General features: G+C 41.5%; 1 protein-coding gene across 4 annotated transcripts in view; it reads left to right on the plus strand.

Moving 5' to 3' along the window:
* AGPS (alkylglycerone phosphate synthase) overlaps positions 1-14,043 on the plus strand; it is a 76,030-nt gene that overhangs the window by 16,010 nt on the left and 45,977 nt on the right. Inside the window, exon 1 of one of the 4 annotated variants that reach the window (XM_068195963.1) lies at positions 9,227-9,452. The exons of the other annotated variants lie outside the window; for them this stretch is intronic. Coding sequence (XP_068052064.1) covers positions 9,259-9,452 — 194 coding nt within the window. The 5' untranslated portion in view covers positions 9,227-9,258. Of the gene's footprint in view, positions 1-9,226; positions 9,453-14,043 lie in introns of those variants that run through there. 4 annotated transcript variants of the gene reach the window in all.

Genomic DNA, 14,043 nt, shown 5'->3' on the forward strand with positions numbered 1-14,043 from the left:
AGGTATATTTACAGTAGTGCTTTCTCCCTCAAAGTCTGGCACTGCTTTCTTTGCCCCTACTTTCTGTTTTACAACTGTTCTTTTGCCCCTAAACTTCCAGTCCTGCAGCGCTGAGGAGCCATGAACACAAGGACAGCTTGTTTTTTCACTTCTCAACACACAAAGAATGTTGTGTTAAAGAGGAAATAAATTCTGGTTTTCTCTCATTTGAAAATGCCTACCTTCTTCAGCAACATCACTGCATGTAATGGAGCAGTAAGCTGGTCCCCTATCAAACAAAGCAAGCAGCAGAGATTAATTATCTCACAAATATTTTGGAGAATCAAGCAGTTCACCCATTTGTGCTGCTCCATTTCCCGTGTTTTCAGCTGAAAGAGCAGGCTGCTGTCTAAATTGATGGCATCCTTTTCAGCTGAGACCAGCTTAATCTATTTTGTGTTCTTCAAAAAAGGAGCTGCTTTTGTTGTCCCTTGTATTGCCACATTTCTCTATTGAAACAAAGCACTGGAGAACAGCATTGGCTTGACAGTGCCTGAGACTGGAGTCCTCAGGTCTGGCAAGGCAGCAGCAGCAGGAGCATTTAAGGTGTCCTGCTGCTGCAAATTCCACAGGATAAGCTGACGCCAGTCATTAATTGTATATACTTAATTAAACTTCTACAAGGCGCAAATCAATATACAGGTGAATTCAAATCACATCACTATCAGGAAGGACACAACACTTTAAAAAGTTAAAATCAACAAATAACCAATATTTCCAAAAAGGAAAAAGGAAAGGGAGACAAACGGCCAGGCTGCCTGCTAGTGACTGTCACTGTTCTGTCTGCTTTAGCAGTGCTTGCTTACTTATTGGTAATGATGCTTTTTAGTGGTTCCTACCCATGAGTGTCCACTTTACTCTCCTCCATGAGGGTCTCTCTGTCATCACAAAGACAGTTTAGCTGCCTGTGGAGCAGCTGCTGAACTGCTCCAGTTTATGGCCTTGCATAGTCAGATAAATTGCCACTCATTTCTCTTAATATACTGTGCTGTAATTTGAAAAATCCTGAAAATCAACCCTTTTCATCAGCATTCTGATGTTAAAACTGTATTTTAAAACCAGCAACAGATTTGCATCTGAGCAGAAATGTTGCTTTTACTCATTCAAATATTCTGTTCAGCTGCCTTGGACTGCTCCAGCCTAAACTAGAGTTAAATCAACATTTGTTTTGTTTCACATAATGACAGAATTAGCTACATTTGTTCAAACTTCCTTGATTTACTACCTGATCTTATTATTCTTAATTCAGTCTGTCTCCTCTTGCTTTTTTTTTTTTTTTTGAGCTCAGAAGGGGCAGAACTGAACAAGATCCAGTTCCAAGGAAAAGGAGAGTAAGTTATGGAAGCTGCGTGCTTCTGCCCCAAACAAAATGCAAATGGTCTAGTACTGGCATAGTGGTAATTTAGCTGCCTGTAAACCATTAAATCACTACTTTTCTGCTGTGGTTCTGCTGTTTAACCAGTGCAACACCACATGGTGGATGGTGCTCACTAGCTTGTGTTTAAGTTCCGTGTTCACAGCTCTGTGACTCTGGTTCTTCTTTTGCTGACTGCAATTCTGCCTTCCCATTTCTCCATTCCTTGAGCGACAGGAGAGGTACAAAAGAAACATGGTACAAGGAAACAGAATATCCTATGTTCATAGCATTGGCAGTCTCCTGCCAAAGCTTTCTGTGGCAAGCTCAAAAAAAGCCATTTCTAAATGTTCAGTTTGCCTCCATTATCTTGCCATGTAATTGCTTAGGGTGTTCAATTCCCTCTTGGCACAGCACATGAAGGGACCATTAAATGCCTAATACCACCATGTGTGTTTGTCCACACTCTGGCTGACCCTCATCTAATCTGTTCTCATTATCTTTGCACGTATTCCTGAGTGTCTTCATTCTGAGGCATGCCTCTCAAAATTAATTGTATTAGTCCCCTACACTTCTTCAGTATATACAGGGAGAGCACCTCTGTTTTGGCAGTCCAGAGAGAATTTGAGCCAAATTAGAAGGAATTGCAGGAAACTTTGGGGGAACAGATTAAGAAGGAACTGAGTATCACTCAAGGCTGAAAAAAGATACAAGTTGAGGGCACAGGAGAAAGTGGCTATTTGGATAAGCATAACTTAAAGTAGTTTGGTGCATAAACTGCAAATCTGCAGAACATCAGGAGTCAGCCTAACCCATTTCCCCATTAGACCTTAAATCACAGTGATAGTCTCCACTCTTAGCTGTGTGTTAAAAGCTGTGTGTTATGCATCTGATTTATAAAAAGGATATGGGTGCCTGCATATATCAGAACAAATACAGATGTCTCAGAGTAGTTGTAAACTGCCTTCCATTTTCACAAAGCACCTGGAAATTCAGGTGTTTAATAAAATTCCCTCTTTTTAGTTATATAATCTTGACTTTCCATTAGCTACCTCTACAGGACAATTTTACTATTGTGTGGGAGATAACTATCGAGTAATATGATATGATAGAAGAATTATTGAGACAGGCTTAATCTAATCTTTATCTTTATTCTGTTCTGACATCTAGTTCCCTCAAGATCATGAAAACCTATTGTTTTAAGCAAAGGAAAAGACATTGTTTCACATGGAAAGTGATCAAACCAATGTGAAGGGAATCCTAGAAATAGAGTCAAACACCTCAGGTATGTTTTGTTCACTTTAAAGAGTCACATAATTATTTGTCAGCTTTCTTTTGGGAACAGTTTTTGCACAGTTTATTCAAACACTTTGCCTGTCCAAAACATGATGTTTACACAATTGCGTTGCTCAGTTGTGTGTCTGATGTTGCATACCTTGGTATTCCCCAGAGCATACTTAGGGAATTGTCTTAAAATGTAATAATTACTAGAAGAAAATGTTCCTTCTCTTTAAACTCCAAGAATTTGCAATAGCTGATTTGCTTCTTAAATTGGCTGGCTATCTGATCCAGGAAAGGGTTTTTGTGAGTCAGCTACAACAGTTAAGTGTTAGAGTTTTAACTGAAATATGTCAAACATTTCTGCCAAGTCATCTGATAAATGTCCCTGTTCAGCTGTAAAGAACTGTAAAAGATTCAGACAAGAACTGTATAAATACACTAGGCTTTTTATTAACATCTTTTTCTTATTTTAATTAAGCAAGTAAAAATTCAACTAACTTAAACTGCATTCAAGCAAAATCAGCCCTCTTCATATCCTTGTATTTAGCCTCCTCCTGAGATGCTGTTCTCACCCAGAAATTGTAGAGCTCTTGTCATACTTATAATCTTCTCAAAAGGACACACAAGGATTGAGTTTCTAAGTAAAACACAAGCAACAGTCTCTTTCACAATACAGTTTATATGTTATATACCCTTAGGCATAACAATAGTTATTAGAACCAATATGTCTAGGGACATGAAAAAGGAAAATACAGAATTAAGCAAATATCATTATTATGTAATTTATTCTTTCTCCTCCAAATTCTGAGAAATTGCAGGAGATTGGGAAAATTTTAATGTAAAAAATTTACTGCATCATGCTACATTATTAGACTGGATAATTCAGCAAAATGCTGTAATATAATCTATTTTCCAGAATGGAGAACTGAGACTAGTCATGAGATAATGTCACCAAGACAAAATGCATGTGTACAGGAGTTGCAACAGGCAGGAAAGTGTAGAGGCAAATAGTTTCTACAGAAGCTCCCTTGTCATGCTGGGCAGTTACATTTCACTTTAACAGCCAGCTCTCTTAAAAAAGGGGAAGTGGAGAAAGTTTTGGGGCAGTAAAAAAGAAGTGTGCACTATAGCTCTTTTGGGATATGCACCTTGAAAGCTAACTGTCTGTAAATGTCAAATTATGCTTAATTTCACCGACCAAGCCATGAGAGGACATATGTGGTAACTACGGTTTTACAGGATTACCTCAAAAAGTAAATACGAAAGCTTTTTTTCTTGACAAGCTTTCGACATACCCTGTGAAAGAGTTCAAACTGGGCAGGGCTATACATCTCTATGCAGTTTTCTATGAAGCTTGTCTCTCTTCCCTTAGTTTTTTGGATGCAGCAGGATTGTCGTTCCAGTAGAATGAAGAAGGTGAAATGAGTTCACTGTGCACCTGCAAAGTATGTACATTGATAAACACACCTGCCACTTGCTACCAGTGACAGAGCACAACTGGTTTGACTACCAGAAGTAATCAGAAGAAACAGAGATGAATCTCATTCCGTTTGCAGAGGCAAACAGCGTTGTCAGCTTTCAACAGAGGGATGTACAAACTTATTTATGCATACAGCTAACAATTTAGAAAGTATTTTTCTTCCATGGAAAACTGGTATACAGAAAATTCAAATTTGGAGTTACTAAGTACAGCAGTAGTATAAATATATCACTGATAACTCTGCTTTGGAGCACCAGTGGAGTTACAGCAGTTTCACTGGAGTCTATGTACACTTTTAAATATACAATGGTCAAGGAATTAGTACTTGATTCTCAGTGAACATCTCTTGTTCAGGTACATACTTTTAAGTTCTAGCATTTCTAAGCTTTCAGATCATCTTGTTGACTGAAAGCTGAAATAGTTGAGCTCCTTTTACACTTTTTTTATTAGGAGAGAGTTGACCACCATGTACCAAAACATCTGCATTTCTTGTATGTTTAAAGAGAGAACATACTGCCCACTAACCCTTTCTATATAAAAAAGGTCAGCTTCTGGTTGGAGATCCCTAAATTAGAGGTTTCATTCATGGTCCATGCTCTCTCTTATATTTTTTCCCCTATTATCACTCCTATCCTTGTGTAACCTTTCAAATCCAGGCTGATCCTTGCCAATGGCTTTAGGTCCTGCAGGCTGCTTCATAGCTCCAAGCTCTGAGACCTGGGCCTTTCTTCTTCTGTGGCACTGAGGCTGACAGGCTGAGCTCATAGTGCTGTAAGCTGGTAATGGATGGATGGATGGATGGTTTGAGGGATGAATGCAGTGCCTTCTCCCAGGGACTCTGCTGACATTGTAAAAGTGACACAATGCCTATGTAGGTCTTAGAGAAATTAGCTACTTTAGGGAAACTTCTTGGCCCATTCCATATCAACAAACTCCTCCCAGAGCATGAATTATTTGGTGTTGAATGACATGTTCATGAATGTGTGTAGACTTGTTTTGTTTTTTTTTCCCCCTCTGGTGAAAAAATTACTAATCCAGAGGTTATCTCAAGGGTTTATGCCTTTTCCCTCCTTTTATTGCCTCAGCAGCTTCTTCTGAGTCCATGATTCAGCTGTGGCTGTCCCACACCCATCCTAAACCTAGGGCAGCCAAAACCCCACCTCTTCTGTAGGCGGTGTCTTTTGTACAGGGGTACAGAACAAAAAGGTGTTCTAATACATTCGTGTCAATCACTTCTTAATAGTGATTGAACTGGAGAAAGCAAGCACATCTGGAACACGCCTTATTCAATAGGTGTTTCCTTCTGTTCAAACCTTTCAAGCAGCACCACGAAATGAAGAGTCTTGAAAAAATTAATTTCTACTTTTTCATTTATCTAGAAAACAAAGGCTTCTTTATGTCTATTTTCTCAAAGCCTAGTATTATGACAATGTTCTTCTGTTGCCTTCAGAAGAAGTGAGGTGAATTAAGAATTGTAGCTCAAAGCGGTGTCACTTTAAAATGAAAAATAAACAAAAAGAATCCCACTTTTTCTGCTATTTAGTCAGTAAAGGAATAGCACAGACATGTACTACAGCACTGCACTTCCTGCCAGGACTGGGAAATTTCTCACGTTTCAATAAAATTTCTTTGAAATGCTACAAAATTCTTACTACAGTTTAGATTGAACACTGTACTTTCTCTCCCAGATGTATGTATAGCTGCTACTTGCCATCAATTAATTTTCTGCATCTGATGCCTACACCTCAGTGGCTCTCATGCTATATTAGGTGATTCTCTACAACCTGTTCTGGACTCCACTCAAGGCAAGAAGATTTATCAGAAGAGTTTTTTCTTTGCACAGCTTGTGTGCAAGTTGCCTAGGAGTGTAGTGTAGTGTTTTTCCTGAAAGCATGTTCCCTCCGTGGTCTCTCATGGGACCACTGCATAATGCAACTCTGGGACACCTTGTTATGAAGACCTCTCTGAAACTTTACAGTACTTTGGCAACTTTATTTTGTATTACACTGTTAACTGGCTTTAAAACTATGTGTCCTGAAAACGCCAATGTGCAGAATTCTGGAAATGCAGGCCTTTGTTGATATGAGGTGTCACACTGAGCATCTCACTTACACTTACAGATGCACTCAGTTTTGTAGGCAGGACAGCTCATGGAATGGCAAAGGCTGCTGCTTTGGCTCAACAACAATTAGAATACTTCCAACTACTGCATTGTAGATCTGCTGGTATTTTTACTGATAAAAGTTCTTTTCAGTGTCACAACATATTACTTTCAAATTCGTCTTCCCTAAGTTTTCTTCTCAGCACTACTACTTACCAGAATGAATTATATGGTTACATTAGACATAGTTTTTGAAAACATGCCAGTGGTTCACTTCAGCAAATGAGAAACAGTGACCTCACAATCTGACAGCACATTATGTTTCTGCTGCTTTTTATGAAGATTGCCATCCTTCCAAGGGAAGCAGGGATTGCCTGCAGAGCACTGGTAGGAGCTTAGCAGTCTTATTGTAAGAAAAGACCCCTCTCACATAAAAACAAGGTGTGACTTAGCTATTCCTCTGCTTTGCAAAAGACAAGGCTCTCAATAGTTTCCAAATCATACCACTACGTCTCTAGCACCTCCAGTTAAATTTTAGTTCACACACATACTTAAAAACTAATCTGGAACTTTTTTGAGAAATAAGTTGTGAGGTGATTACAAATATTATTTATCAGATTCTAGTTGAGACCAATTTTTAACTGTGAAGCTCTACAATTAGGATCAAATAAATGACCAATGGGCTCATTATTGCTCCTTACAAGTGACTGTGATCCAAGGAAACATTCTAGGAAAATCTGAAGCCTACTGAAGGGGATTTGGTATCCATTTGGCAGTATTCAGCAATGTGGAAAGTTTTAGGTAACTGTGACTCAAAGTCCCCCCAGCTATATCCAGAACTTCAGTAAACAATGTGAATGGAAATTCAGTCGAGACCCATGTTTGTTCCCTACAGACTGCCTCCGCAGCAGCAGACAGCTAAATGTGGATATGCATGAGTTAATCCAGAAACATGTATACAAATTATTCACAGGGGGAAAATTTAACTCCATAACCAAACTATTGAACTGCCCCAACAGCTGTTTATGTTGCACTAATACTAGAAACCTAACTTAAGGCTGAGATCCCTTTGCAACTAGTGCAATCACTGCCCCAGGAAAATTGCAGGCTGTTTTCTAGACAAAGTACACAAAGGGCATAAAATCAATTAACAATGGCGAGAATAAAAGCAAAACAAACAGTAATAACACCTGGGTGGCTTTTATGAACTGCTTCTCATCAGTAGGCATTACTGGGGTTGGTCTTATATTGTCACACAGTCCATAGTGTATTTCTCTTCAGACCAGTCTCTCTAGGGAGATCCTATTATCCCTGGTTTATATACGGGGAGCTGTGACTCAAAGAAGCACCAATATTGCATGTGAGGTAAGGAACTGAGCCCAAGTCTCCTTGCTTGTGCAGTACACCTGCTCCCTGGAGAACTTCCTGCAAATTGCTTAGTTAATGGAAAGGTACCATGTTGAAGTATTGTGGGAGAAATAGGTCCCTAGAAGAGGTTTGGAAGAGGGTGAGAGTTTATCAATTTTCCCGGGATTTTATTTCACTTAACAAACATCTGAGGAAGAAATGCACAAATAAACCAACATTGATAGATAAAATGTCATTATCAAAGTATCAGTTATCACATAGATCCCAGCAATCTACTTCAGGACTTCAAAAAAGCTGGTCGGTGCCAGTCAGTGGCAAAAGCTGATCATGAAAGTGGGTCCTGTGTGACAACTGAGTAGGCTTCAACATGTGAGATACTTCATATCACAGAGGAAAAGTTGGAATTAATCTGAGCAGGTCATCTAACCATCACCTTGCCCTGAGCAGAACTGCTTATAATGGTACGTCTGATAGATGTATGTTGTCTGTTCTTAACACTGTCTAATGAAGGTGACTTTGTTCTCTACTTAGGCAGACTACAACAGTTTTTCATTTTCACTGCCATTAGAAAGTAGTCTAATGCTAATACTGAAGTTATATCTTGCAGTTTGAGCTCATTACTTCTCACCAACATGAAGGGCAGATTGATTGCTTCCTTTCAGTCCATAGCAGTCTTTTACATATTTGAAGACTGATAACCTATCTTCCTTAGTCTTTTGTAAGGGACTCAGTTTGTTAAGCTTTTTTTCCTTCCCTGGTGGAAAAAATCCTCTTCTGATCTGTTCTACTTTAAAATATTTTCAGTTTTCACATCCTTTCCTGAGTGGAAATACAAAGCATTCTGGTGCATCAAAGGTAAATTCATAGCAGAAAGCACCTGGGGTTGGCATCAAATCTGTATCTCCCCTTAAATCCCAGTTCTTCTCCCTCTTCAAAATGATGCTACAAAGGGAATCCCACATGTTCCCAGAGGTCCCAGATACGGTGAGAACTGTCAGTTTTTGCAAGGATTGGCCCAATGATGGGTATCCCAGATACAGAAGGCGATGCATTCCCAGCAGTCGGTCAGCAGTCATTTTGTGGTGCGGGTTGAGCTGGGGAGCAGATCACCGGGGCCCGGATCCTCCCTTCCAGGACAGCCGTGTTGCACAGGCAGAGAGGCACCTGGCTCAGCAGCCCTGCACTCACCAGGGCCTTGTGGCCCCGTCAACAGCGATGATAAAATCTGCAACACCTGTAGGATTATCTGCCACCTCACCGACCTATTTCTTAAGTAACCCGCCTAGGCTATTGTCATTAATTAGCATTTCATCATTAACTTAGGCAATCCTCATCTCTAAAGGACACCTTTGTGTTCTCTCAAGTTTGTTCAGCGACCCAGAGGGTCTGTAATTACAGCACCGGAGGCGGGAAATCTTTACTAAACGCTTTTCGCTCGCTCTCCCAAGCCCAGCGCTGCCGAGGCAGGAGGCTCCGGCAGGACGCAGGGAGCCCGGCGGGTCGGGCCGGGCCGGGCCGCGGGCACGGGAGCGAGCGGCGCCGGGGCGCGGCCGGGCCCGCGCGGGGAGCGCCGGGCGGCGCCTTCCGCCCGCGCGCCCTCTCACCCGGCGGCGGTCGCGGCACAACACGGAAGCGATGGCGGCCGCGGCCGGGGAGGCAGCGGGAGGCGGCGGCGGCTCCCCGTCCTCTGCCCGGCGGCGGCTGCGCATCATCTCCGGGCACCTGCGGGGCTCGCCGCGGGCCCCGGGGCGGGGAGCGCTCTCCCCGAGCCCCTGCAAGGCTCAGGGCGGCTCCGCCGGGCCGGCCTCCGGCTCCATCCCGAAGAAGCGGTGGGTGCGGGCGGGGGTCCCCGCGGGCCGTGCCGGCGGGGCCGGGCCGGGCGGTCTCCCGGGGCGCGGGGCCGTGGCCGCGGGCCGGGGCCGCGCTCTGCCAGCGCTCTCCTCCCGGCCGGGCACGGGCTCGGGCGCGGGCCGGCGGGGCCCGGAGCGGCCCCGCGGGGACTCCGCGGGAGGAGCGGGGCTCCGGCGGAGCGGGAAGGAGCGGCGCGGAGGAGGGTGAGGCAGATGCCAGTCGCGGGTGATGTAAATAGCTAAAGTCATTCACCGCTGCGGGGAGTGCAGGAAAGCGAAGGAAAGTGGGCTTCAGCCTCTTATCTCTTCCTGTAGTGAGTGGGATTGTGTTAAGATGGGAAGTCGCTCATGGCCATCTGATTCACACCTGTAGATGTGATGGAGAAGTTTTGTTTTTGTAAAATACTTTGAGGCTGTTCTAATGAGAATTGCAGCACGTGTGAAGAGCAAGGACTGTGTCTGGTCTCACAGTCCTCCGCTGTTCACAGAAGCCTTCAGCGGATGTGAATAGTAGCAGAGTGTGCTCATGCATTAGGTTCTAACAAAAGTTTCTTAGAAATGAATGATTTTAGAGCTATGCAATACGTTTTCTGGTTCTTGCTGTCTGTAGTAGTAAGGAGTCGGTCACATGACACCAAGGGAAGACAGTCAAATTTTCTAGTTCAAAGTTATTTCACTGGCTCTTGGATTTGTTTTTCTGCAGGATTTTTTAAAAATGCTATGATTATAATACCGTTATGTAGTTCCATGTAACTTGTTATTATGAGGCCCCCTTTCTGCTGGAGTGGGCTTGTATTAGTTTTGTGACTTTCTTTTACTGCTCCCCCTTTCTCAGATGTGGATTTTCTATATGTGTCTTGGTTTGCTATCTTGTAAGAGCATTTTAAGGCTAAGGTTGTAGACAACTTCCTGTTCTCTCTTGAGCTGTGTACAGGAACTAGTTTGTTAGTGCATGGGGGTAGTCCAGAGGCAGACTGGGCAAGCAGTGAATAGAAGAGCTGTTCCTCATTTGAGGAGAATCCATTCAGCCCATGCTTTGCTCTCAACCTTTCAAAAAGAGAGCAAGGAACAGCCTGGATTCTCCTAATAGGCAATTTGTGGCCTACAGTCACAAGCTGAACTTGCCTGCTTTGGGAGGATTGGGATGTTGTGCACATGCAGTCAGATGTGAACAGCTTTGAAAGCTTTTAGTGCTCATTGAGGGGAATTTGATGCTTGTGCTGCTCACTGGGACAAATGGGTTGTTCTGAAGTTGTTGCCTTCCATATGGAGTTTTTGTTTGGTTTGAATCTAGGAAGAAATCACTGATTACGGAAAAATAACAGCTTAGCTGTTTTTCAGGGATTTATTTTAAATGGATTGCTGTATAATTTCTGCAGCCAGTTATTGCATATGTGAAGAGCAGGAGAAACAAACTTTTGTGAAGATGCCTGTGACCTGAAAGATAGCTTCATTCTCTGTGGAAACACAGGCTTGGGGAACTTAACATTTGTACTTCTACAAGTTATTGACATTGCTCTCCCCTATTAGGATTTGCTATGGGATCATAATGGGTTAGTATTTTTACTCAAAATAACTTGATCTGGACTCAGAATAAAAATTTGCTGTGGAGGTGTAAGGGAAAGCTTAGCTTGTTCTTCACTAGAGGTATAACTTCCTTGCTGTACTTAAGAGCCCAGCCTTTTTGTATGTGTAGAAACAAGAAAAACTTAAAAGGAGCTTTATCTCTGTCCTAAGTTTCTGTCCAAACATCTGAGATAAGGTGGGAACACACCTAAGATGCTGCCTGTGAAAATTCTGATACTTCACTATAGCTAGGATATGTAGATCTTGGTTGAGCTCATGTTCGAGGACAATATCCAGGTTTTGGAGTGATAGAGCAGAGAGTTCTATAGCCTACACTGATTTGCAGGGGGAAATGATGAATGCCTGAGTCTTGTTCTAGTGACTCCCAGCTAATCTGGAGCTGACTTTTTTTTGTGAGGCTAAAAAGGTTGCTGGAAAAATCTAGTAAAAATAACTGACCTAGAGACAGTGCATGCATTTTTTTGGTAATATTAGGACAATACAAAGCTGGGTGGTGTTTTCTTGTTTGTTGAATGCTGATTCAGGTCTTCTGCCTCTTTTAAACTGTTACTTTAATTTTTCCTAGCAAAGCTGTAGCCAAAAGTACCTTAAGCAAAGTTTTTGTTCTTTACACCTGCTGCATCTTTCCTGTAGTGTTTGAAATAGTAGCAAAGCTATAAGACACTACTTGAGCAGATTCAGGTCGGCTCTCCTCAAGCTGCATTTCTTCTGCAAGTAAATGGCTTTCTTTGATGGAAAAAAAACCCTTTGTAGTACTTTAGGTCTGTGATCACAGGATTTTTTTTCTGGCTGCTTTGCTAACAGTCAGTAGACAGAGGCCTCTAGAAGCACGGCTTTCTCATTGATAGTTCAACGACCAAACTGTTAAAGATCTTATCCAGACATCATTTCTCACAAGCAAGGGGAGGATGGAGAGTACATGGTATTGACTGAAATTAGTTTTCCTGTCCTTTTACGTTATGCTGCTGACTTTTGTTGTCTGGTAAGCTCACTTTGCTGGTGAGACTTGAATTAAAAACTTACTTAATCTTCAGAATAACTGTGTATATGTGAAGTGTTCAACTTGTACTACTTTGGAAGCAGTCAGGTGCTACAACTTCCTAGAGCAGAGTTGTACCAGAGTAACTGCTGGATGTGCTCAAGAGTGCCTCAGAGATGGAGCATGCACTGATGCTGATCTCATCAAAACTTGTATGGTATAACTTACTCAAATCAAACTTTCAATGATTTGGTCTTTGTTAAAAGGGATGCTTGATTTAGTTTAACTAAATGTTGACTCAGTAGCTTGTAGGCTTAAAATTTATTCTGTCCTGGAGCAACAGAAAGCTGGACAGCATCTCCTGATTATCCTATCTGTGGAGAAGCTGCTTTCCTAGGGGATGAAGAGAGGCTTGTGAGTATCTTTTAATTATTGTAGGCATACTGTTACACAGGGTAAACTAACGTGATGATGCAGTGAGCTGACTGCTGTGTGTCGAGTTCACAGGCAGGTTGGTCAGGGTAGTGTGTTAATGTTGCTGTACCTTCTTCATATAGACACTTGAAATTCTTGCTGCTAATGATTATGATGTTACTATGCAGCAACATGAATGAACTCCCAAAGAATTGGTACTACTTGAATATAACAGTGTCTTCAGAGGGGCTTTGTATCTTACCCCCAATACTCAGAGGAATCTTTATAATAAGGACTTCATCCTTTAGAGAACAGTGTTTAAGCAACATGTGGTGCTAAGCTGTATCCTGGTGTAGCTGACTTCCGAGTTTAAGATGATGAAAAAGGGTGAAGAAGGAAAGGGCTGGTGCTACTTTACCAGTCTTAAGAAATCAGAAGAGTAAGAACCTGCTGCATTGAGGAGGGTGTGGCAGTTCACAGGAGGTTCTGTGATTGCATCAAAGCAATTAATTGTTAGTTAAAGTTAATACTTGAGGAACAGATAAAGAAGATTCTCTCATGGAAACATTAACATGAAAAAAGTGTCATAATCTGATGGTAAAAGTGACTTCATATGTTACAGCAATTCCTGTGTAATACATAGCTCCAAGTAGTTGCATGTCAGGAAGATGAAATGTAGGAAATCGATAAGAATTTAAGTAACACAGTATTTATTGTTAGATCATTTGATACCAAGTTAGCTGAACTGGATATATTCATTAGCTAAATTTTATTAGAAAAAGAATTTAGATGAAAATGTGAAGTGTTTTATGTGTGAAGCTCAGTATAGATTATTATATGTCAGCAAGTAGCAGTTTACAGCAAAAACTGAAAGACTTTTGTAAATCAGCTGTTTTATATCTACTGAGGTCTGAACTGTTATGTACAAGAAAATGAACGTGTATATAGCTGTTTATTTAAACTTGATGTGTTTATTTAAACTGAATAGAATTAGAATAATCTGATAATGCAATAGACTAAAGTAATTACTTGTACTAGAAGCTACTTTGAGGTTAAGCAAACTAAGGAGATCAGTAGTGTAGCAGACTGCAGTCAGCTAGACTTTCCTGAAGTGTACCTCTGTACACTTGCTGTACCTCTGTAGAAAATAAATTACATGGAGTATTAAAAATCAGTTGCAGGTTGAATGTGATGGACAAGCCTAATACCTCTGTAGTGTTGTTATATCCAAAACTGGGCTATTTTGTGCAACACCATTGGGGTTGATGGTGTAGGCCAGAAAGTTTTCTTGAGCCGTGATGTATGTGCTACAAAGCATGCTAAAAGATTCTCTATGGGATGGGTAAAAATGTGTCCAGGAACTGAACTTGTACAGAAAATGGCAGACAGTTGATTCCTTCATTAAGTTATTTCTTTTAAGACAGCAAAGCAGAATTCCTGGTTTTGCAAGCTTTCAGTAAATACTTCTCAAAGGACTGATCTCTTTGTGCTGTTTCATTTACTGCCTGGAAGTAGCAATGTGTGTTCATTTTTTAGTAGAGCAGTCTCTTCAAAGTTAAAAGTGAAACTGGTGTCAGCTGAAGTACTAGG

This window comes from Anomalospiza imberbis, chromosome 7 (assembly GCF_031753505.1).
Source record: "Anomalospiza imberbis isolate Cuckoo-Finch-1a 21T00152 chromosome 7, ASM3175350v1, whole genome shotgun sequence".
Classification (NCBI taxonomy): domain Eukaryota; kingdom Metazoa; phylum Chordata; class Aves; order Passeriformes; family Viduidae; genus Anomalospiza; species Anomalospiza imberbis.